This window comes from Haemaphysalis longicornis, unplaced genomic scaffold (assembly GCF_048455015.1).
Source record: "Haemaphysalis longicornis isolate Haplotype H1 unplaced genomic scaffold, Haemaphysalis longicornis Haplotype H1 scaffold_10, whole genome shotgun sequence".
Taxonomy (NCBI): Eukaryota; Metazoa; Arthropoda; class Arachnida; order Ixodida; family Ixodidae; genus Haemaphysalis; species Haemaphysalis longicornis.
Genome location: NW_027526204.1, coordinates 60,821,182 through 60,846,834, shown reverse-complemented (window position 1 = coordinate 60,846,834; position 25,653 = coordinate 60,821,182). Strand labels below are relative to the sequence as shown.

Sequence of the window (25,653 nt, the reverse complement as noted above, 5' to 3'; positions counted from 1 at the left end):
GCTTCTTGTAATGTCAACTCAGGTTTTGCGAGCAGCTGCTTTTGCAAATTTCTTGAACGTCGTACCCCGCACACGGTACGGTCCCTTAAAGGAGCCATGAAGAGAAAGCACAAGTTTGGTTCATTCGAAAGATTGCCTCGTTAGAACCATACTGACACCACTTTTAACACAAACTTCGCTCAAATAAACTACATAATTAGGAAAAAAGGGAATGACCATGCGACCCACCAGCTCATTTCCCGCAACAGAACCTATGATGTCACACGAGAATGCTCTGCGATTGGCGGAGGCCGGCAAAAGCAAACGCAAGTTAGGCAGGGCTTACCAGTTTGCATAGTGAGATATATGCCCGTTAAACATACTGCACATTCTTTTTATGACACTAAGAACGGTGGAGTAAACGGTTGAAGTTCCGAATAAATACGCAAGCGTGTATTCCAATGCGTACGAAACTACCGCCAGCCGAACTCGACATCTTGCCGTCGCCACCGTCGCGCAGACGAATTTTCGGGTTCGAGGCTCTTCGGGGCCAACGAACCGTCCCAGCACGCACAGCCGCGACCATGCTTGGTATCGTAATCCCTTCACAGGAGGTTAGGCGTCATATCTCATATCGCCAACCAGCAAAGGTAAAAATAGAAACGAGGGGAGTAAGGAACAGCAAGCAGCGACGAGATAGTGACAGTTGTCGCAGAAGTTTCGGAATGGTGTTGGCTTGCTGCTGTTGTTAGGAGCTTGTTTCCAGTTTACAACCACTGAAAACTTGAGTTTGTTCGAGTACTTTACAATGAAATTTCGTTCCCGCGTTTTGAAATGCCCATGTAGTACGGCAAATCGTCGAGGGAGTGCGACATCCCCGCCGGTGAGGAGATCTCCTTTCATGTGCTGCCCAACGACGAACCTCGGCGAAGCTAGTGGCTACGTTTTGTGAACTTTGCAAACGGAGGAGAAAGAGAGCTAAAGGAAGTACGAGTGTGCTCGCTTCATTTCCGAGGAAGTGATTACAGCAGGGACCCTTACGTTAGCTCACTCCTGGGACATGCTGGCGCTCGTCGCCGACTTCGTCAAATCGCCGTCAAAGCGCTCTGACCTTGGGGGAAAAAATTGCCGTACACACCGCGCATTGACACTCGTATCTTTCTGGTCGGAGCAGAGAGCTCGCACGAACGGCTTTCCATGCACGACACCGGCCAACTGGCATAAGCGATACTGCTACTGAAATTGAACTATTATTAACCGTAATAAAAATACGGCACATACATACCAGTCTGTATTCGTCCGTCGTGACGGGGCTGACGAGGCAGCGGTGCCGACGGCTGGGCGTTCGTTTGTTGTGGCTATCGCGGAATGGTCACTTTCCGGTCCATCCGCGTGTCCCACAACTCCTGCCGCTCGTGCACTTAGAAGCATTGAGCGTTCAAGTGGTGTGAGGTTGTTAAATGCAAGCCCGAGCTTCTCGGCAAGAGTTTTGTTCTCCAGATCAGGTGATTCCATGACTAGGGCTGCGAGTGCACTAGGTTTTACTAGTATTTTTAAAATGGCCGCCGTCTCGGTTTCGGCACGAGTTCCGGTTCCTGTTTCATTCCCGCGTGTGGGTGCTATATGGAGTCGACATACTAAGTATCTGTTTCATGGACTGGCTCGTATGACGCCATTGTTCACGTCACGAAATGTGCAATTTAGCGGGAGATTTAAAATTTTGGCTTAAATTGCCTTATTTCTCAGTGAATAAAGCATCATTTGCTTCCGGGAAAGCGCTTAGGGTACTATGAAACACCTAATCTTTCGAATAAAACAAACTTTTGTTTTCTCTTCATGGCTCCTTTAACATCCTATCCAGCATGGACGAGAAGTTGCAGTTATGCGCTAGGCACCTTATTTCCACAATGAATGCGTGAAAAAATTTGAAGCTTTCTGCAATTTCGTTTGGTCGTGGGTCATAATACTCGCTTAAAACTTTCACGACCGCATCAAACCTGAGTGCGTTTGGCTTCTGCGGTGCCACTCTACCGCATAGCACCTCAATCGTTCTCGACCCAAGTGCAGCGACCAGCAGGGCTCTTTTCGTGGCATCGTCAGTGACTTCGTTTGCTTCGAAATATGCCTCAACCTTCACGAGGTATGCTTGCCACTTATCTGTGTCGTCGTTGAATTCCGGGAGGCAGTGACTCATGACTGCCAGTGGGGTGGCTGCTTGCCCGCCTTCAGGAAACAGCTGGGTGTCGGTCTCTGCTGACATCCTCGTCGCCACTGTTGCAACGTGCCCCACGGCTGGGTGGTGCCCGGAAATGCATGCACAGAGTGGCCAGGGCAAAAGAGAGCGTTTATTGTCCGGCTTGGGTTTCTATAAGAACGAAAGGCAAGGGAAGGGGGGTGAGGGAGATAAGATTGAAGGCGCGCATGCGTAGACTGGCAGCGCTTGTTTAGCGGTGGCCAACAGTTCGTGGCAGTGCTAAACATACTGGTTAGGCACATGTTGCAGTGACATAAAATGCACATGATTCAACGTCCTTTCCAACGACAGCAGTTTTTAAAATGTTGTCATAAATGATGGTAGTAAAAAAGATAATCAAAATTAAAATTTTTGCCCATTCATTGAAGAGAGGGATTAATTAAGAGGTGTATAACAAGCCACCAATAGGAAAAATTTCGATGATACATTGGAAGGTAAACATTTCAGAAACACATCCTAGAAAACAACTTGAGTTGCGCGGAACGATTTGTCAGATATAAAGAAAAAATTCTAGCAGGTTGGGTGCCCATGCCATGCGGTGAAGCCCAACTTCCACTTCAATATGCGCAATATTGGGGTGTTCTCTGGAGGAAATCTGGTGGTTTGAGATTATCAGAGGCGCCAGTTTGTCCCCCCGTGTAAAAATTCCTTTTCAATGACGGGACTTTGCATTGGCGGCCAGCGCAAGATTCAGAAAAGCATGCGATGCGAAGAAACCCACTCGAAGTTAAAAATTTCTGCCACCTCCCCTCGCGGGAACCCCTGTGTAGATGCGACGCATAGGGGGTTCCGTTGTTGTTTCTGTTAGGTTGATTCTCCCATCGCGTGAAACGTGCCGTGAACCCCCTGCCGTGGCTATGACGCAATGTGGCGCGGCTATGACGCAACACAATCCACTTTAATCCAATCCAATCCAATGCCCCTCGCGAGAGAGTTTTCGCCATCGGAGAGGAGAGGGGGTGAGCGGCGGACAGCGCAGCTCATGCGGCGAGGAGAATGGGGGAGGGGTGTGGACGGACAACAACAACGCCGTATGGAGGGACAAGGCGAGTGAATGAGATGCAGTCGCATCTAAAATGAAACTCGGTGGGGGGTGCCTGTTGACGTTCACAGTCTCTTTATCTCTGACTTGCTATTGTAGCCCTGCTTGCTAGAATGTGGTATACTATGTGCTGGAATCATGCCCAGCAAGCTTTCACAGAGTATATGTCGTGCGACAAGAAAAGAGTTCAGCAATAAGAGCCCCTTCACTACAGGGCGGGCTAGGATTTTCAAAAAGAAACAGTGCGAAACCTGTTGGAGACTTTGTCTGAACAAACACTTCTACTAACAAGAAAACAATTCTACTACCGGGAATACCGTTGTGTGAACACAAAATTGGCCTTTGAACAGCTGGTGGTGCGCAAGGCCGATTTGAAGCGCCCTCCGTGTCTGAACTGATATCCAACGACTTGGTGTTATCTTTTGACTTGCAGCTAGAGCGGTTATCACTGAAGTACGACATCGATGAAGTGAAATTATGAGCGGCATGCTTTTTTCGAGGAACAGTAGCAGGCAACGCAGGTGCCATTGAGAATCGGCTTGAAGTTTGGCAACTGTGTAGTAGCACCAAATACGAATTTGACAACACGAAAAGCTTAAACTGCTGGGAACTGCCTGAAAATGCCAGGTCCACTTGTTAGACAAGCAGGGGGCCTTCAGGAATGAGCATGACGAAACCTTCAAAAAGCGCAACACTGAACACAGGGGACAAACAGAACAACAGAATGAGCGCTCCTGTTCCGTTCTGTCGTTCTGTTTGTCCCATGTTTTTAAAAAAGTGTTGTGATTTTTGAAGGTTTCTTCATGCACATTTACCAACAAGCCCAGCTCTTCATTCAAAAATGAGTTTTGGCAGAATAAAGCAACCCGATCTCCGAAGCAAAGCTCACTAGGGAATAGCTGGTGCCATTTTCGAGTAATTATTACCTCTCAACTCTGTCAAATTACAAAGGTAACTACATAATTTGATATTTGACTTGCTGGGAGCTTCTTGATCAAGAAAGTTTGGTGGTAATGCAGCATAACCACGAGCGGCATGCTTTTTTGTCAAGTGCAGCAGCCACACCCCTTTTCGCAACAACGCACGCATCTTAGCTCGCAAAAAGTGCCGTAAAAAATCTCAGTGTCGCCGGAACGCGAAAATTTAAACAGATATTAAAAGTGCAGTGCCTAGGCTAACCGTTGGCACGCTTTGGATGCACAAGAAATGACTAAAATGTGTCGAAATTGGCAATATACAGTATTGATCATTGGCGATGAGTTTGAATAGGCGTGGTGACGAAAGAGTTAAATGCATTTTGCCATCTGTTACAGCATTCTCTGATTGGCTATTTTGTCTTCATACTCCAGAGTGTTTTATTTGACACCACCTTCAGTTTGTCCTTTGAAACCTTCCCCAGTTTGTTCACTACTTGGTGGCAAATTGAAATTTCTTCATTTTTTTTTCCAATTGATTGCAGGGTTCAACGCGGCGACGCAACGCAGGTGATGAGGCGTGTTGTAGTGGAGGGCTTCAGATTAATTTTTACCACCTGGGAATCTTTAATGTGAGCCAAAATCTCTAAAAAAAAAACGGGCGTTTTTGCTTTTCGCCTCAATCAGAGAAGCAGCTTCCATGGCCAGGAATCGAACCCGCATCCTCGTGCACAGCAGCGCAATGCTTTAGCTACTGAGCTAACGTGGCGTTTATTTTTATCTTTTCTTTTTCCACCTTTCACTCCCGCATGCTTTGCCATCACAACCCCCCTGGATCATGACAAACACCTTTTCTTGTCATTTTTGCTGCTCTTGACATGTCTTCATTCCAAATAAATGTTAAGAGCCAAGCCAGTTACGAAGCGAATGCAAATCAGTACTCGTCCACAATTGCCAGAGGGACACAGATGGCTTTGAGTAAGTTGCATTGATGCTAGCGCGGGTTTCCTGTCTAGTATATAAAAATCTCTTTATCACCTGAACCTTGTTCACAGATCAGCACTCGCGCTTTAGCACTAAAGCTTGTCCAGTTCTTGTCCCAGTGCCAGGAACCTGTTCTGTTGTGGTGAACACTGGTTTCTCGCCTTACGCTTCGTGTCACCTTGTCCGCAGCCACCTCTTGTTCAGGCCAGCTACCTGTTTCTTCTGGACTGAGCGACCGCTGCTTGCGACCCTGGCATGCCAGGCCTGGTGCTCTCCCCTGGCTACATGATGCAGGCTTGTGACCGTGCCATGCGAGGCCTGGTGCTCCAGACTTGCCCTGCGAGGTGCCAAGCTCCGGGCTACCGAGCGCGGGTGTATGGAGCCGTGGTACAGCTGTACCACATCGCAGAGAGCCACCAGTGCTGGATCTGTGAGCTGACAACCATCAACCCCACCCCCACCCCCCCTTCCTAATCACTGTAAGGTTGTTCTCTGCTTGGTGCCTGTGTCCTCTCTGTCTCCTTGCACTGAAACTTCTATGCTAACACCTTGCATAGGACTGCTGCCTTGTGTTTTTTTATGTGCAGAGCACTTTAGGGGCTCGCCTTGTCGTCGTAGCTCGCTCGCTGGACCCAAGTAGAGCTACACGGCGTTCCGTCGTAGCGGTCGTTGCTGCGTAACCCATAGGCTTCGAAAGCCAAGCGGTTTTTATAGTCATAAGCGTTTCACACTTGCGAAGCGCTGGTGCTTGTTTAGCGCAAAGAAAACTGCAGGTACATTTGAGGCAAAATATCCGTAATTAACTGCCAGCACCCACGTCCATTTAGTTAGGAACGCTCGTTGGGTTGGTTTTTACTAAGCAAGAAAAATTGGCAGTGCAACGCTGGTACAGGCAGAAAAAAAAGCAAGCACAAAAAGAACAGAACTCCCGCTGGCGCAGTTTCAGGCAGGGGGCGCGTGAGCATTGTGAAGACGGGAAATTTGAAATGTGTTGGGTGGTAGCAGTGAGCGGATAACAATGCTACAGCCCTTTACGGCGAATCACTGCGCTGCACTTCCGACAGCTTTCACATTGAGTGGAATGGCTTTAATTTTTAAAGACGATAGGCTTTCTTGGGCTACTTAAACCCAGAAATTTTGGTCTGTCTGTATGTCTGTCTGTCTGTGACTCGATTCAGCCACCCGGCCAAAGCAAAACAATGCCTGCGCAATAGTCTTATATAGTCACAACTAAATCTACCCGTCTATGTCCGGTGTAATGTTCATACTTGTCAACATTGTTGAAGAAGAACAAGACATTACGCAAATATGAGACAACAAATCAATACAGAAGTGATATTTGCATTGTTCCTTTATAAAAATTCAAACATGCTTGACTTTTGCGAAATTAAATACTTCATCAACTGCAGAAAAAGAATTCACTCCGCTGTCGCCTGCTGTCGCCCGCGCCACTAGCTTCTGGCGCCATTTTAAGAAATCAACCGGCAACAGATGCGCAAGGTTCCACTAGATAGGTTCCACGTTCTGCTTGCAACACACGTGGAGTAGGGAAACGCGGTTCTATAAACGTTGAAGTAGGGCGCCTCGATTAACGCGCGTTTTCGCCGTACGGCAGCGTTCGCATCGAGACACCCGGTTTGGAGCAGTGGAACGCGGGAAATTTAAAATGATTTAAGCAAACATGTGGCGTCTTTACCTTGGGAGGAGCGCGACGCAAGAGGAACAACATGAGAGGTGAGCGGTAAAGTGAAGGGAGGCATTTACTTCGCAAAAGCCGATAAAGACTATCGTCTTTTGACGGCATTTGCAACGAAAGGAGCAGATACGCGGCCAATTTTTTTTCTATTGTTTCTCCTTATATCTTTTTTTTTCCCCTTGTTTTGGGGCGAGGACCTTTGCTGTCTCGTCAAACTCGAAACGTGATGGTTGTCGTCAAAGGCGGCAGCGTTGGCAATAACACAAACCATACCAAAATGACGGCCGCTGCAAAATATGTTAGCATCGTGTGGGATTTGAACTCGGGTTGCCGGAGCAGTAGTCAAATGCTTTAATTCTTTCGGGACCGCTCCATAGGCCATCGATCACATATGATCGATGGTTTCGCGAGCCTGCAGAATACAAATTTTCGCTCGATGGCACACCTAGCGACATCTAGGAGATAGTTTGAAAACTGGAGTTTTCTCTTCTTTGAAGTTGCTTTTTTTATCGCCATGTGGCAACGCATCAGGTATTTTATTCTGACGGGCAGTGGTTTCGAATGTAAACAAACATGGCGTCATACTCGCGCGAGTGCGATAAGAAATCCGCCTCGTCTCGTCTCGCATATCTTCGCCTTCTACTGTTGATTTTAATGATGAGAGTGGCAGTGAAAAGTCGGAATGCGGCTTTAGAGAACGGATTTCAGCTCGAGTGAGGATTCGGGTGTCGATCAGCCTGGAACATCAAATCGCGCTCAAAGGTGGGTGTTAGTTTCGGTTTCAATTGGTTCTGGAGTAGCTTTGTGCGCTCGAAATATGTTCTGGCTGGTTTATATTTATTCGCTAGGGTGTTAACTACCTATGGTGGTGATTCCTGCCACCAGCGCAGAAACGGATCAAGTTTTCGCCGAGACAAGAGCCCGGCGTGTACCTGGGCGACGACGTAGCCATGGCCCTAGTGCCAAAGAGATCACACACAAAACAAAAAACCAGTTACACCTAGCCGCATAAAACTTTTTCAATGAAGAAACAGAGCATTGTGTTAGATTTTGTATATCCTGAAATAATTTTATTCTTTTTTAATATTTTTATATTTACGCTTTTTTCTATATTTTTCTGTAATTTTTTTACGAAGTTCTTAGTTTCAGATTTTTTCACGGTTCTATCGTCAGTGTTGAAGTAAAACTTGGTATTGTATGTAAAAGAACATATAATTAGCTGCATTTCGGTATATGCTAAGGCAAGATGGTGCCTTTGCTTTATGTAAAAAAAAATTTGTACCGAGACCTCCCTTTTTCATCACTTTTTCCGGCGGTCCCGAAAGAGTTAACTACAGCACTAACCCAGCACCCTGCCAAACTGGAACAAGAATTAGCCGGATACATGCTCTGTGATCTGGGACAGGTGCACACAGTGGTGTGTGCAGAAAACTGGTGCACAAGGAGGAGAGCTTTCACTGTGGGAAAGCTGCAACGTGGAGTACGGCCAGTCTGTCTGTCGGAGTAACTCTCATTAAAAGGCAACGAAAGAGGGACACAAACATGAGGTAGCCGTAAAGAAGTCTTTGATAATTGCTCGGTCTTCAAACAGCATAAATGTCCGAGCAATTTCTTCCATTTACCGCGTGTTTCCCCTTTTTAGAGTGCAGCTCCTACACGCCAACTGATTGATTGATTGATTCATTGTAGTGTTTAACGCGCCGACGCAACGCGGGTGATGAGACGCGTCATAGTGGAGGGCTCCGGATTAATTTTGACCACCTGGGGATCTTTAACGTGCGCCGAAATCTCGTACACACGGGCGTTTTTGCTTTTCGCCTCCATCAGAAAAGCGGCCGCCGCGACCGGGAATCGAACCCGCGACCTTGTGCTCAGCAGCGCCTAAATGCCAACTGCACTCAAGATTTCGCCCTCTTGAAAACACTATATCCGTATAGTCTGCCAAAAAAGAAAGCAACATGCAAAATGCTACAGCTGAAATACGTGCTTGGATGCCGCAAGCGATCAGCAAAAATCGGCAATTTTGGAACCGTAATCGAGGAGAGCGTGGCCATTGAGGTGATGTTGCAGGCGGCCAGCGAGCGGCCGGACGATCAGCAGTTTGGGAGCGAGCCTGCACACAAGCTCTATGCGCGCGCGTGGCAGCAAATGGGTGAAGCGTGCACAGCAGAGCTCGACTGGTTTCCCATATGCCTGGCTGGCCAGAGGAAGAAGCCCCGGTGTGCTGGAGCGTCACAAGCGCATCATGGCAGCTTACGCGATGCGCCGGGTGGTGCAGCGTGGTCTGCGGCAGATCTTTTTTACACGGTTCTTATTGATTAACGAGGCATTTCAGAAGGCTACCACTCGTGTCCTAGCTGATTTGGTGGTACTTACTATACATTCCAAATAAATTTGCTCGAGGTGAAATTTGAATGCAGTTGGCTTTTAACTCTTTTATGAGCGTGCCATAGGCCATCGTTCAGGGATGAGCGATGAGTTTCAAACCGCCTGTGAAAGCTAAAAACGGCGCTTTGCGGACAACTAACGCCGTCTGGCGTATTTATCGACAACTCATTTTTTCATTTCAATATTGCTTGTTTCCGTTTCGTGTATGTAGACGGCGTCAGGAGTAAAATTTGAACCCAAGGCAGCGGCGACAAAGGCGGAGAGCTCTTTCAGGAACCTCGCCCACTGCTGCTGCTGATTTTATTTACCGCATCAGAAGTGATCACTCCAGCAACGATGTGGATTCTTTATTTTCTCGCCTTATGCAGGATGGATATACAGCTGGTCCCAGATATGTCGAAGTAACCCGCCGCGGTGGCTCAGTGGCTAAGGCGTTGCGCTGCTGAGCACGAAGTCGCGGGTTCGATTCCCGGCCGCGGCGGCTGCTTTTCTGATGGAGGCGAAAAGCAAAAACGCCCGTGTGTACGAGATTTCGGCGCACGTTAAAGATCCCCAGGTGGTCAAAATTAATCCGGAGCCCTCCACTACGCCGCGCCTCATCGCCTGCGTTGCGTCGGCGCGTTACACCCCCCAATCAATCAAATCAATATGTCGAAGTAGGTGTTGTGTGTGTGTATTGAACTCTTGTTCAGTGACACATTCCTTATATCAAACAGTGCACCGCAAGTGCTCCTGCAAGTGTGGTTCTTCTGATAGTGTTCTGTGTTCTGGCGATGACTTCTTGCTTGCGCTACAGCGCTTGGGGAGGTAGGCATCGCATCACTTGGGTTCTTTCACACATGCTTGTAGCACTTGCATAGGGGATATATGTATAGGAACAAGTGCAGGGAGTGATTGGGTGGGTAAAGCAATAAGAGAGGAGGGGAAAGCAACCGGAAACGCTTTGTTTCTGCATGCTTGAGTGGGGATTGCTTGACCAGTGGTGGCTCTGCTGGCACCAGAAGGCTGGCGGGCATTGTTCTTTTCTTTTTTAGTGGCATCACGTTATGCATTTTGGAACCACAAACGTGGAAAAAAAAATGAAGAAATTTGGCTTTAGCAAGGAAAGCCAATGTCGTTGGACATTTGGGTTTTGCCGATTTTAGTCAGCTGGGATGCCGTTTATTAATTTTATCTGTTGTGGTACTGAACAGGGAGGGTTGTTAATGGCGGGATAATGCATGGTACCAGGGAAGTTGAGTGGCTCGAAAGACGGAGTTCATTCTAAGCAACGTGGTGTCCACGAATTTGCAGTGTTTTGTCCTTGAGCATGATATGTGGTGCCTGTGTCTGGAAACGTTGTTAGTGAAGTGAACTTTTGGACTCGTAGCTGTGCTTGACAGCGAGCTCGCGAGCCTCGGGAATAGATCGGTTGAGTGCAAGTTGTTGCCTGCACTGCACCGGTGCAACATGTGCAGGCAGCGTCCGATACCAGGACTGGTTACGATTGCACACGCGTAATAATAATTGCGTAGCTGAACTGAAATTTGATGCCAAAAGCGAGGGGGCTAAACGTAGCAACATTACTCAATTTACAATCTGGGTGAACGTGCACCTCGGGGAGTGAACATGCGCCTTGGCTGTTGAAAGTGTGACCTTATACTTTCAACGGGTCAGTTTTAGAATGGGTTTCTCAACTTTAGATCATATTCATGCTATTTAACCAGGTGATCGAAAAATAATCAGAGTATAATAAATCATTGTACATGTCATTTATACGTTATGAAAAAAGTGTTTGTCTTGCAAACACTTTCTCAAAAGGCTCTTTCAGTGTTGTGTGTGTATCAAGCTGATTAATATTTGTACTTGCCTCACAAAGTTGCTAAAAATTTGATTTTTCAGGACCCTAAGATGCTGCAATAAACATCGTTAGCTGGTCCAAAGTGAGGTTCTTGTTTTCCAACATCGAAATGTTGCTGCTCCAGAAACTGCTCTCAAATTTGTTTGAGCTGTCTCACACCTGATAGTTCTTGTTTGCAATGAGACATATTCATGTGCCATTTACCAAACTGATGCCCCAATCCAACCTCTAGGTTCGTTCCCTTGTTGTTCTCATATATTGGTATTACTGAGGGAATATAAACCACACATGCAGGAAGGCACATATTTTATTATGCATGCAGTACAGTATTTACAATGGAGCCCTCACCAAAAAAAAAGGCGCCTCAAAGCAGCTTTGTTTTTTTTTCCCAGCAGTCTGGTCGGTTTTCATGAACGGGAGTTCACTGTTCTTCCTTGTAAAAAGAAGTCCTTGCACATCACGCAGTAGCATTTAATTAGCTTAGCAGTAACAAATTCATGGCACTCGTTACAACCTAATCCAGGCACTGGAATCTCTTAAAGCCTGTCTGTCATTTGCCACAAAGTATTAGTGATTACAGCATGTGTTTCGAGTGTATCATGCACAACTTCTTCAATTTCTTTGATTAAGGTGTGCAGCCTGTAGCAGGGCTCTTAAAGGCAACTTGGCTTCAACGATCTCAACGCAGTCAAGCATCTCCAGTTGAATGCTGTGCCCTCTGGCTTTAAATGGTGAAGAGAAGCTGTGAGCATGATAGGGCATTCTTTGCACATTGCTTTTGTTGCACCTAGCCCGCAAGGTAGTAAACTACCACCTCATGCGCACTTGCTTTTTCATGGTCACGGTCACATTTGTCACAGCAAACCCCTCGGAACAAATCATTTTTGCTTCATGTCTGTTTTTTATTGCAAAGGGCTACGGTCATGTGATCAATGCAGGCAGTAGCGTTATGAGCGTTACACTGCTCTTAATAGTCTGTTCCTGCCTCACTTCATCTGTTTTCAGCCAAATAGAAGATTCAGGCGGGTATGGTGTAGACAGTGTGGTGGTTATTTGGCAAAGCAACTGCCCAAGGGCGTACCTGCGAATAATAAACTGACTGTACGTTTGGCTATTTTGAAGGGGAGAGAGTGAAACAAAATGAAGTATGCTGGGGCTACTCCAGTACGATCTGCTCGCCAAATGCTCAAAGCGACTATGTTAATAACAGAAGTTTCAAAACGTCATAAACGTTACAAGCGTGCAGGTTGAAATTTTGCCCCCCTATTGATATGCATAATCGGATTGGGATGCTTTCTGTTCATTTTGTAAAGAAGCAGTTTGAAATGTACAAATGCCGATTTGATCCTTTTTGTTGACTATGTCTGATAGTAAGGTCACAGTGAGTTTCAATGCGTAAATCGTTCTGTTGATTTCAAAAGTACATCTGCATTGTTGCAATGGTAAGGGCAGTATCAGTGCTATTTTTATAGGTTTGCAGTAGCTAGCTGGTGCAGGGGTGACTGTCCCCGAAAATGGCTGAGCATAATGTTGCAGGTATGATTCCCGTTTATAAAAACCAAAAGTACCTGTTTTTTGGCAAGCATTTAAGTGAGCCTAAAAAACTTTCTGGTGGCCTAAATTGATCAATAGCTCTTCAATAAACCACGTACCTCGTAGCCCGGGGTCCCCTTTTACACATTAAGCCCTGATTTGAGCTTTAAGCTGTCTTGCTAGTTAAGCTGTCTTGCTAGTTAACTTAAACAGCACTTTCGATGGCATCGTTTTTTTTTTTTTCGAGAAATATGTGGCAGCTTGCGTCCAATGCCGCACTACTTTAAAAAAATGTGGAGCTTAACTTGTAGTTTGTGTGGCTTAAGTTTGATTTCATTTTAATTATGAGGTGATAATATCAGGCAGGAAGCCAGAGTATGTGACATTAAACTCTCGCATTCGTCGTACAACAGACAATTTTACAATTTGAAGAACTGCGTGTTTTAGTAAGCAGCTGTTACCATCTGTGGCGTACACGTGGACGTAAAACTAGCTTGGCAGTTCTTTTTCACACAAGATACACAAGCTTTCTCTTGTGATGTGAAAATACAGTATAAACACTTCTTGCTTAGCTGTGGCTCTGAATTTTCTACTGCAGAGTCTAGTGTTGTTACATTTACGATGTCTCAAAACACGGGGGAACTCAATTTTCTTATGGGTAGGCTTCACTGCATCTCTGGGTGCAGGAAAGCCAGCTTTACAGTACTCTGTGTTCTTTGCCGGTGCCCCATTTACAGCAGGGAACGACATTTACACTGAGGCACCTGAGTGTCGGCTTCTGTACTTCGCAGAAATCATTTCTGGGAACGCATTTTTGTAGGGGATGTAAGCAGCCTTATATCGAAATGCAAATGCTGTAGTATGTTTTTATCTGAAGTTTATCCTTATTACCCACGCCTGTTGGTTACACGGAGTCAAACCAAGCGGTGACATTCAATGGATGCTTAAGGCCATGCCGACAAAAGAAAAGTTTGTTTTATTCGAAAGACTGCATGTTTTGTAGTGCCTCTAGTGCTTGTCTGGGAGCAAACGATGCTTTATTCACTTAGAACTTAATCAATTTAAGTTAAAATTTTGATTATCTTGCTTAATCGTGTGTTTCCGTGACGTCTGCAATGACATATGTGCTGGGGAGCCTTATTTGTTGTTAGTTAACGTAGATGGTGCCATCATACCACGGCAGGCCGTTTTCTGTCTTTGCTTTGTTTTTGACCGTATTTGTACCTGGCTTGTTTTTGTTAAGGTAAAGAATAACTGTTTCGTGAAGCATGGTGTTCGCTCAACAAATATGGTCACGTAAGACAACGTCTCTTACAGCAATCAGCCAGTGTCGTCTGAGAGAACCCCAAAGCGTCGCCGTGCTGTGCAGCTAAAACAAGAATAGTGTACGCAGTTCCAGCAGCAGTGTGCATCAGTACTTCTATGTTTACGTGTACTTTCGTATCTTCCACTGTATACCCCACCATTCTTTCTGCTATAAAAAGAATGTGCCCTAAATGTAAGCGCAAATAGCTTTTTTGGCAAGCTTATAAGTGCTGCTAATTTGCGCTTGCTTTTGCCGGCCTCAGCCAGTTGCAGAGCTGTGACATATGACATCAGAGGTTCTGTTGCGGGAAATGAGCTAGTGGGTCGCATGGCCATTCCCTTTTTCCCTAATTATACAGCTTATTTGAGTGAAGTTTACGTTAAAAGTGGAATCAGTATGATTTTAATGAGGCAATCTTTTGAATGAGCTTTTTAACAAAAAAAAAGGATGTTTTTTATGTTCTGTCTGCATGGCCCCTTTAAGCATCAAATGTACTGTAAATCTACGGTGAAAGCTACAAACTAAAATGGAAGAAAGTGAGCGGTAGGGTTTTATGCTCTCATGCCCAAAAAACTTTTGCAATGAAACATATGAATTCACATAAAAAGGACAAGCACTTGTATTACACACTTTGCTTTTGCAGTAACTTCGTATGATCGCACAGCTTCAACTTCTGTTACAGAAGGCAAGGCTGGGGGGGTAAAATATTGGTGAATCATTTCCACTCGTGTCCGGACGTATAGACTTGTCAAATTTCGTTTGCACAACTGGATGCTTTGAGTAAGGATGCTTTGAGTTACTAAAGTTCTTGATGTTTCCATCGTAAATTTAAAAACTGGAAGCTTTAGTAACCTGGTGAAGGGTAATAAGTGATAGGAATGAAATTATTTATCTATATTATTGGTTTTTGTTATTTTTCATTTGCAAAAAGCTACATATCACTTAAAACAAGGTCTTTTGGGCAGAAAAATTGACTGCGAATCAGTGACTACAAACATGGAGTCTGAATGAAGTATATTTCCCATAGGACACAGGAACTATAACTGGGTTAAAATAATAAAACTAGGGATGTTGTGTACAATCGAATAAACTTTTGGTATGTCTTGACCCTTACTGTAGGTACGACAACGGGACGGAGCCCTCCTACTGACACGCAGCACCTGCCAGGCATGGGAGACGACGACGCTGCCTGCCCTGTCAAAACAGTATGCTCAAGGAACCACATTCTTAGACTGGCCAATGCCACTTCCGCCCTTACAGAACTTCCAGTTATGGTGACTTCATAAAGCACATTATCAACATGTGGAAAGGGAGGCACCAGGGTAGAGTTGGCCCAATACGAAGGAGATAAGAGGTGCTGCTGCAAAAGCATCTTTCCCTCCAGCCCCATCCAACTGGTACACCTGCAAGCATTGTCTGGTTGTTAAAGGGGCACTGAAGTGTTTTGTAAACATTGTGGGATTACTTACGCAAATTGAACTCCGGTGTGCCAATGTGTCTAGGCCATGTTTTGGCCACTCTGGGTGCATTTGCATGACTTGATTTAGTAATGATGGTCGTATTAGAGTGTCCTCGCCACAACTTCAACTGTGTGTACTGTGCTAAGTGAACGCTCACAGTGCAGTGAAGACTTTGTATGAACAATCTTCCCCTACCCTTTTTCCCATGTCCCACAACAGGGCCTATTGGCCTCCCCGTATAATAGTAATCGATTCCATTCCATATAGTAGAAAAATCATTCGAAAGTGCTTTCCTCCTCTCTGCATTCCCCTTGCTTATTTCCTATGACGTGTGATGGTTACTCGAGGTGGTTTGACTTGACTGCGTGGCTCGCTGACCCTCCGACCGACGACCTAGGTGACCGCCGAGGGCTCTTCACAATTTGTTCGCTCAGTTAAAACTAAGTGACGACAAAATTTTTTGCACAGATGAATGTGGCTTGAGTTTGTTATATTGAAAAAGCGTGGTAGTGTGGGCTTGTTGGTACATACAGAACATTTGAACAACAACGCTTAAACGGGACAAAAGAGTGACAGGACAGGCAGTGCCCTGTCCTGTCACTCGTATCAGCCGTGCGTGCCGTTTGTAAGACCGCGCTGGCGGTTTGTCAGACCCTGCAGCAGCGGCTGACGTGGACAAAAAAGACAAAATAAAGATTGTGGCTCTGTTTTTAAGTGCCGTGCGTCTGAGGGGTGATAAAGAATTACTTGAGAGGTCGGTTACGATGTGGCTGGATTCGAGCATGTTTTGTTTATAGTGCGGTACCGCTTATAGTGCGAATTTTCGCGGCTCCCGTGACAGTGGTTACAAGTGGTCTACACTGCACCATTCATTAAAAAGACTGCATTGTTGCGATAAAGATTGTAGTAATTTGATCGCAAACCTCAAGCATGTAATGGAGACATTCAAGAAAGCAGATGAAGCAGCGGCGACCCCCCAGCCACTTTCTGGCATTTTCTACGACGTCACGGAATGTTGTTTGTGTGATTTGTGCCCGCTGACCTAATCCGTCTCCAAGAAATGTGATTACGTGATTGTAGTGGGGCCTCTACTTCCACTGCATTCTCACTTGAATGGTAACGTGTAATTGAAACACTAATTAACTGCGTATAGTACTGGCCCATATTATGTCGTCCCTTCTTAAGGAGACGCTGCCCTTATTAAAACAGCTTCCTTTAATTTTTATGGAAATTCTGTTAAACTGGTCAGTCTTGCTGCATTTCAAATATTCCTTTATTTCTTGAGTCAGTCAATTAGTTTCCAGGGTAATTAGAGATAATTAGCCATTTTTTGAGGAACAATAGACAGAACAATGTTAGTCATAAAACTGTAATCTTTACATTTTCCAATACTGTGAACCCTGGTGAGTGCAATAAGAGAGGCGGTTTTTTTTATGTACTGCTTGGAACTCATTTTACAGCTCATTAAACTCTGGTGTCTGAAATGGGCTTTCGAAATGGTTCCTTTCCTTTGGTGCCACCAAAGTTTAATGAGTCGTAAAATTATTTCCAAGCGGTGCATCAAAAAACCGATTTTCATATTGCACTCCCCAGGGTTCATAGTATTGGAAAATATAAAGATTAGAGTTTTGCGACTAACATTGTTCTGTCTATTGTTCCTCAAAAAATGGCTAATTATCTCTAATTACCCTGGAAACTAATTGACTGACTCAAGAAATAAAGGAATATTTGAAATGCAGCAAGACTGACCAGTTTAACAGAATTTCCATAAAAATTAAAGGAAGCTGTTTTAAGACCAGTGTCCCCCCTTAATTAACATGCTTTTGTAGAGCGAAAATTATAGGGTTTTTAACATTTCTTGCCTTTTTTCGTTAGAAAAATGTCTCTCAGGGCTGGAATGGAGCCGTGTCAGTTACCATTGACTGGTGCTTTCAAATTGAACGAAGTTGTGTTTGGTCTTCATTGCCCCATTGTACTCAAAGTATGCTACAGGCACTGGCCAACTCGGCATGAGTTTTAGTGGGGAGTTTTTCTCTTAAGGAATGCATAGTTTTGTGTGCCCAAGTTCATTGATGCAACTGTCTGTCTGTGCTCCCAAACTTCAAATTTAAATAGTGTGTCTGGTTTGCTTTATTATTTGGAGTTCCATATCTTCACACACCCTGCAGTTTTTATTTACCAGTCTGTGTGGGGTGAGAAGTTTAGTACTGCTGGTTTTGTAGGAAGTTTCGTCAACTGGTCAGTAGGTAATCCTTTGCAAGATAAAAATGGCAAAAAGTGTGTGGACACGAAGTTGAATGAACAATACATGGCGCTGTCTCCTGTTGGTTCTTTGTCTTTGACACGGCTGGACATGTCACTGTGTCCTTTCAGACCTTTCTGTCTGCTGTGCAGCTTCCTCACCGCCTAGGAAATTGTATTTTGTGCTGTGCCTTTTACTTGCCATTCCTTGCCGCATCGTTCGAGCCAGGCACAGTGGCTGGAACTTTTTATGAGCATTCTGTTTGTCTTGTGTCTCGTACTGTTTTGGCTAGAACTGGTGGATTAGTTTCAATACGTTTTACCAAGAGTAGTGCGTTTTAAAGTGTGGTTGATTTATGTGTCTAATGCATTTCTTGGTGGCTTTGATTTCTGTCGTGTCAACCAAGTTTTATGAAGTGTCGCATTTGTATCACTGTGAACATTACAAAACATGCTGCATTTTCATCGCTGTTGATATACAAGAAGTGTTGGGCTATTTTTGTGTTTATTTGCTTTCTTTTGAAATGTTAGTGGTACAGTGTAGACCATTTATAACGTTACCACTTATACTGGGGGACCAGATCTAATGTGGGTTCTTGTGACCACCTGTTTGCCTCCCATAGAACTCAGTGCATAAGCGTACCGCTTAAAATGCGGTTGCCCGAGCGCAATGCCGTTCATAGTGTGGTTTTTTGGAGGGTCCGTTGATCGACTGCCGCAGGTGAGGCATCCGTTCAGGGTCACTAGAAAGAAAAAAAAAAAGACGGAATCAGCCATTCGACACAGTGCACGCTTTCTGCTTAACTTGGATGCAAAAAGGAGACAAAATAGGCACCATTTCGTTCACGTGTTCCGTTTGCACTCCCATGATAACCACAACTTCCCTTGCTTGACGCAGCTTAGAAGATAGCGAGCCACCCCTTCTCTACCCCCACCCCCCCACCCCCTCCTATGAGCGTGGTAACTTGTTCCAATTAAAACGTTGTGCAGATAAGCAACCACCCTATGACGTTTCGAGCATTTGGTGATAGTGAGCAGCGACGCCGGAGGTTTACACTACCTATACGTTGTACTGATAAGCAACCGGATTTGGCATCGCGAACACAGGGTGTTGTTAAATAGAAACCTGTTTGCGTTCTTCTCACGTTGTCCCGCGGCATCCATTGATAGGCACTAAGGCACCCAGCCGTGCTCCCTCGAAACACGAACACAAAGGAAGTTAAAGCCGCGCTGGTGGTTTGTAAGTTCATGTAGCTTGTAAGGCCCTGCAGCAGTGGCTGATAGGGAAAAAAAAAGGCGAAATGAAGACTGAACCTCTGTTTTAAGGAGGCCTTCGTTTGAGTGATGATAAAAAATGATTGAAAGGTAGTTTGAAGTGTGGCTGGATTTCGGCATGTTTTGTTTATAGTGCAGATTTTTGCAGCTCCCGCAATATACGGTATAAGTGGTCTACACTGTATATTCATGAAATGTGTTTCTCTAAATTAAGTGTGAAAATATTTGAAAACAAAACTAATAGCTTTATGTGTTTACAAGTGTTGAGGGCAAGTGTGTTTCAATTTAAATTTAGGGGTCACATCTGGGAAGATCTCGGCAATCTTCTTTACCTGCTCAATAATTTCACGGCAGCGAGTCCTGTTATTCCCTGATGTGGAGACAGTGCTAGCTCATTGAAAGTACAAGCAGGGGTACAGCAAGAAACAGCTATTTCCTTATTTATGCAGTGCACTGGGTAGTAAAACAGGAGTACACTGCTACGGCAGCACTCATCTTCATGTCATTACTTGCCTGTGGCTATCTTTTATCTTTTGTCCTGCTACATGTTCCTAGCCTCTGGATTCCTGTATGGATGCCTTATGCACTTTCATGAGTGCATTGAAATTTCATACCAGAAGTCCAAATTTCCATGCTACCAGATTTTAAACCGCGCCTTACTTTTATCATGTCCTATTTCCTATTTTCTATTCCCCATTTTTGTTATCATTACCAAGTAAAACATTTATGCAATTTTGAGCATTTGAGGTATTATAGCTTCGCATGATTGAAGTGGCTCAATTGTGTTCTATGTTTCCAGAGTTTTGATTCTTGCGTTGATTCCTTACTTACCTTTATCAAATCTTTGCGGTATTGGATTACAAGTCCACATTTCTGTGCTGGTGGCAAATTCGCAACCTCGCATTACTTTTATAATGCCACTGTACAGTTCCCATTACTGCTAACAAGTAAAATATTTATGCAACTAGGAGCATTTTGGTTATTGTAGCTTTACCTGATTCAAATGGCTCCACATAGTGTCGTCTGTGCCTTCCTGCAATTAACCAAGTTTGTATCATAATATCTAGCTAATGCAATTTGGAAGTGGTAATAAAATGTAATGCCGACATGACTCAGAACGTGAAAAAAAAAAAAAGGCCAAACGAAACATTTTGGCATTGTGAAGCTCATTTCTTGTGCTTTTATTGGCACTGCAGGTTCATTGGTGGTGAAGAGCTGTTACGAGGACAAGAAAGACCTGGACTCTACGGCCAACAGCAAAGACAATACAACTGTCTGTGGTCATGACCGAGGGGTGAAGACGAGGAAGGGAGCTCACCGGTGTCAGTTGTGCCGCTACACGAGCGACTCCAAAGATGATTTGATGCGGCACGTTAGGATCCACTTCGAGGAAAAACCATTCAAGTGCAACGTGTGTTCACACGCGTTCAGGTACATGTACCGTTTGACAATTCACATGCGCACGCACACGGGCGAGAAGCCGTTCTCCTGCAATCTATGCCCATGGGCCTTTAATGAGAAGGGTTCATTGCTAGCCCACGTGAAAAAACACCACCCGATGTACAACGCGTCCAACATTTCAGTCGTCCCACCATCGGGGAAGTGAGGGGAAATTAGTGTGTGCTTAAATTTAGGAACTAGGCCTTGCAAGGAGCACAGGGTGATATTGAAGCCGGCATCACACGAATGTTCAGACTGCATTTGTAATGACTTCACATGTGATTGGTGGGCTGTATTGCGTGACTGCCCAGTAGGTGTTTGCTTTGCCTCGAAGCAGCTGCAAAGGTGATGATCAGTTTTCTGCATTGTTTCAGGCGTTGTCAATGGCTTACGTGCAGTGGCATTGACTTTGAACTTGACCATTAACAGTGTTGTCCACTGCCTGCGAGTTAACTGTTTGCCTTTGATGAGAATCGGCTTAAAGGAGCCATGAAGAGAAAATACAACTTCGTTTAATTTGAAAGAACCAGGATTCAGTATCTTACTCAGCTCTGTTACAGCCCCAAAAGATGTTTTTTTAACAAAAAGAAAAGCAAGAAGTATTTAAAAACTTTCAAATTTTGCGCCACAGTGACGTGTTATGAGCAAGAATGACGTCATACGGGCCAACAATAAAACATAATTTTCAGTGCGTTAACTGCACGTTAGCATTCAAGTGATGCGATCAAATGGAACTAGAGGCCCCATTACAGACGTCCAGTCATGCGTCGTCGCGACAGGTCAGTTAGGCGGCCGCCAATCGCACAAACAAGGTTCCGTGATGTCATAGAAAAGTTGCGGCAAATTGGCTAGGGGGTCGCGACTGCTTCACACGTTTTCTTTAATACCTCCGTTATTTGTTCGAAGATTGCGATGATATTGGTATCATTGTTATCGGGACTAAGCAGTCTTTCTAATAAACCCAACTTGTATTTTGTCTTCATGGCTCCTTTAAGCTGGCCACCATTTCATAGCCACTGTTCATGGTGATCGCCAACTGGTAACATCGTCAGCGAAAAAATGTCTTGTGTTTTCAGGACTCGGCGTTTGGTAAGGTTGGAGAGGAAAGGCCCAGACTAGGTGCATTCACTAACTCGTGTCTCGTTATGTAACTGCTTTCTGGGTAATATGGTTTGCTGCAAAACTTGTGCTGGGAGGCGTAGTATTGGCCATCACTCCACTTCTGCTCCAGGCTTTCGCGACAGAAACGCTAAAAAGTGCAGGAATCGACCAAGCCTGCGAGTGCGACTGACAAAAACGATTTAACATAACTTGTTGCAGAGCTAGTTGGTACATACTTATTAAAGAAAGAAGAAAACGTGGCCCAAACCAGACGTGGGCATAGAAGACAAGATAAGACAAATGCAGATAAGACAAAGAGGAGGAGGACAAAACGGGCATGCTCGGGAGAGCTCAGCGTTGGAACCAGATAAAGGCGGGTGGGTTCATGCCGTGCTCCGGAACACTAAAGCGAGAACAGCTCCGGTGCGATGTCTTGAGATTATGAAAAAACAAGGGCTGTTCTTGTCTCGGGTTGTTCCTGTGGGCTCTGACCAGCCGGGTCGCAGAATGCCGAACTGTGTAGGCCCGAGACACAAGATCTCGCTCTGCGCTTGGTGTCGGTGCGTCTGGGACGGCGTCTCCCGGCACTCTGTGACGACACCCTTGTGCACGTGACGGTGCGTACACCTTGCGGCGCAGGCCCAAGGTACAGTATACTAGAAGAGAGAGGTGTGCCGTCCGGGGCCGATTAGGGGGAGTCTTTTTGCGATGAAAATTTCTCCTGAGGAACTCCTGTTGTAAGCAGCGCCCCTGGCGGACGCTGTTTACCAGTTGGTTTCAGAAGTATTGTTTGTTAAATTAATCCTTATTTATTGCCCTAAATAGTCATAAAGGAGTAGTGACATGAAATTTCAAACCTGAGATAACTATGTAAAATGCTTTCTTTTTATCAGGAGACACCTCCCAGAAAGTTTCAATAGTAGCTGTTGAGTATAACATAATTTAAATTCATTTTAATCTCTGCCCGCACGAAAAAGCCCAGAGCGGGCCAGCATGGCATCATCTGATACTTGCCCCAAACTGCCGCGACAGAAATGGTGGCGTCAGGTGCTACCTCCTGTCCTGGCGGCCGCTCTGCATTCGTTTTGTCAAAACCGGAGCTGACACAAATAAACGACGCCATAAATGATTATTCACGCTGCGATCGACCGTCTGCGCCATTCCATGATTAGTGGGCTAATAGGCACCCATAGCAGCGAAAAAAACGTAACACGAAAATTCTGTGTCAGTACTCCGTTAATTCTTTATTTCATGGTATAAAGTTTTATAAAACTTGTCAAATACCTGTTTAGTTTGATTTAAAAACTTATAGGTGGCGCTGGCTGCAACAAGAATTCTCCGGGGAGCGCCTGTGCTCCAAACTTTTTTCATTGCAAAAGGGACCCCCGCTCTCCATTGGTTTTCCCCCCGCATGACACACCTTACCATCTTCAACACTGTACCCAAGGGGCAGCACTGTACCGGGCAGCTCATCCATCATTGCCTCGTCCTGTCTTGGACATCAGCGGCATCACTGGCCAGCGTGCTGAGTGTGCTGAGATGCCTACATGACATTTTCTTAACATGTTGACTCTGGCTGAGTGTAAAGCCCCCTCATTTTTACATGATCTGTGTGTGTCTTTGTTGTCTCCTCTAGCTAACCTCCCCGGCGTGTCTTTTTGTGCTTGTGTTTTTCATGTGCCTAAACTTGAGTTTTGATGTGCGACAAGTGGTGATGTTTTATTCTGATGTGTTGCATGAGGTGTTAGCGGATTCCTCTGTCACACTGGAAGTCTTCAGCACGTGTGCTTGTGTATGTTAAAAATGCTTCACGGTGAAATTCAGAGGCGTCCTTGCTAATTTGCTCGCTTAATAAAGAAATTGTCCTATTGTTCTGCCTGGCCTTGTTTCAGTACTGCGAAGCAGTTTAAACTGATCCTGATGCGATGTAACTTCCTTGATGATATGGATCGACTGCTGTGGCATCGAGACAGTTTGGAAACTTTACACAAATACTTTTACAAGGTGGTCACATGACAGTTTGATAAAAAGGGGTGGATTTGTTGACTCTGAACTAAATAGCAGTAACTAAAGGTTTTATTGCTGGCTCTTCATCCTAACCGCGACCGCATTGTCAAAATTACAAAATGCCTTTGAATGTGAAAGCGTTGTAGCAACAACAGTTGGTGACTTGACCGGGAGCCTATGGGAGCTGCCATCATTGGCTGGTCTTTCTTGATGGGTCTGCGAGAATCGTGGTGGCATATTTTGTTGGTCTGTTGGTTGCGAGCTTCTGACTCCCAGCTTAGGCTGGTGTAAAGGGCCGTTGCAGCAGGTGTTTCCACTTTCACACTGTGTGAGCGTCTGCGGTTTCCATTCATCACCTTTATTTGTTACCATTCCAAAGTCCATTAAAAACTCAATACAGTGGAACCTCATTATAACGAAGTACTGTCGTGGCAGCAAATTAGTTTGTTATATCCAATATTCGTTATAACCGTAGAGGTAAAAATCGGCTCTAATAAATTTGCAATCTGACTCGCGCAACTATCCTAGATTGTTCTATACTCGGTGACAACTTAACAAGGGCACCAGAAGTTGCCGCTGTGCCTTATCACCGTAGCCGGATGTTTCTCCGCGCGGCGGAAGTAGGCCGTTACTGGGAATATTTTGAACATGGCGTGAACTGTTCCTGTGATTTTTTGTAGTTAATATGCTTATAAACGACTCCAGTGACGACAAACAAACTGCGTGAGACAAGGCAGACGATATCACGCATTCATAGCAAACCCCTTTCAAAACGCGCGCGCACTGACATCACGGGTCCGGCGCTTTGGCGGACTGATACACTACATGAAGTGGTGCCGTTCTTAAGTTGTAACCGAGTATAGGCTTCAAACACAGTATAAACGAGGTAGTCCTTATCGGTCTCCTTGTTGTATTTCGAACTAAACAGACTGGAACGTGAAATTACAACAGAACAAAGTTCGTTCGACAAAACAGGCCCGCCTTCTTATTTACTCGAAGGAGGATGTCACCTTCGCCTGGTGGCTTTTCACAGCCTGAGCGGAGTGAGTTTTTCAGTGTCCACGCAATATTGGGCCTTAAGCTACTAAAAAACGGTTGTTTTGTCTTACTTTTTTAAAATTGTGCTTTTAGTATGCTAGGTGTCGAGTTTTGAGCCTCGCGGGAACCAAATACTTCTTCGTTATAGCCGATATCACACGGCTCTCAAGAATTCAGTTTCGTTGTTAAAAGAATAGGTGTCATTGAAATAAAGCGTGACCACACAAACTTCATATTTAGTTCGCTATATCAGATAATTCGCTATAACAAGGTTCGACTGTATTGAAGGTGGGAATCCGGATTATGATAGCCACGGGGAAGTAGCGTGGCACGCGATGTGGCGCAGTGAAGTAAGGGAAGGCATAATCCCGCTGGTCATTTCCAACATTCTAGTGGAATAGCGATGTTTTTACACAGTGCTAGTTGTACCTGCCCTGGCATACTGCGCTGCTGCCTGGTTAGTCCAGGGAACTTCAAACAAACCTCAACAGCATTCAACAATGTAGAACAGACTCCCTTCCTTGCTGCAGTGTGCCAATGGGTAAAAAACTGTTCTGCGTGCAATTTTCTGCACAAGCCTGCTCCACCGTACCACCTAATTCAAAGGGTGCGGGCCCCAACAGCACGACAAATAAAGCGTGCTATGTGCCCTGGTCACAAGGAATTTCCCTAGAGTTCGTGCCTGAACCAGCAACTAGGCAGTCTTCAGCTGCCCCTTACACACACAATACGTAGATTTGTCAACGCGTAAATGTGGGCTAGTTGGTTCAAACTGTGAAACATGGCTACGTAGTGCGGTAAAGACGGGACAAAAGTAGAGACCACACAGGACTAGCGCTAGACATCAACTGGAATTTTTACTGCACATATCAAAAGATGTACAGGAAGGGTGCATGCGTGAACATGCTCAAAGCACAAAGAAAAATGACACGGTCAAGTGGTACATTTTGTTACGCATGTGGCAAGTTAGCATCCAGATAATCTATTTCTTTTTTTGACAAACTAATAGATGCCTCGCTTACACACTTTTCACCGGCTTTCATGATGCGCCACGCTTCAAACAATTCACGGCTGGCTTGGTCCTAAAAACAGCGCAATATTATCGTCTTCTCGTAAGTGGAACACTGTTGAATGGACCGGCAGCGGCGGCAATGG

At 45.1% G+C, this 25,653-nt stretch overlaps 1 protein-coding gene across 2 annotated transcripts in view; it reads left to right on the top strand.

Moving 5' to 3' along the window:
• The window catches only part of LOC144158619 (uncharacterized), a 33,769-nt gene extending 10,443 nt beyond the window's left edge, over positions 1-23,326 (top strand). Inside the window, exons 3-5 of one of the 2 annotated variants that reach the window (XM_077689633.1) lie at positions 5,363-5,603; positions 15,056-15,141; positions 20,109-20,248. In XM_077689633.1, the coding sequence (XP_077545759.1) occupies positions 5,429-5,603; positions 15,056-15,141; positions 20,109-20,123 (276 nt within the window). In that variant the 5' untranslated portion in view covers positions 5,363-5,428 and the 3' untranslated portion in view covers positions 20,124-20,248. Of the gene's footprint in view, positions 1-5,362; positions 5,604-15,055; positions 15,142-20,108 lie in introns of both variants that reach the window. The other variant, XM_077689632.1, reaches the window with a different exon arrangement.
• The last annotated feature ends 2,327 nt before the right edge of the window (positions 23,327-25,653 follow it).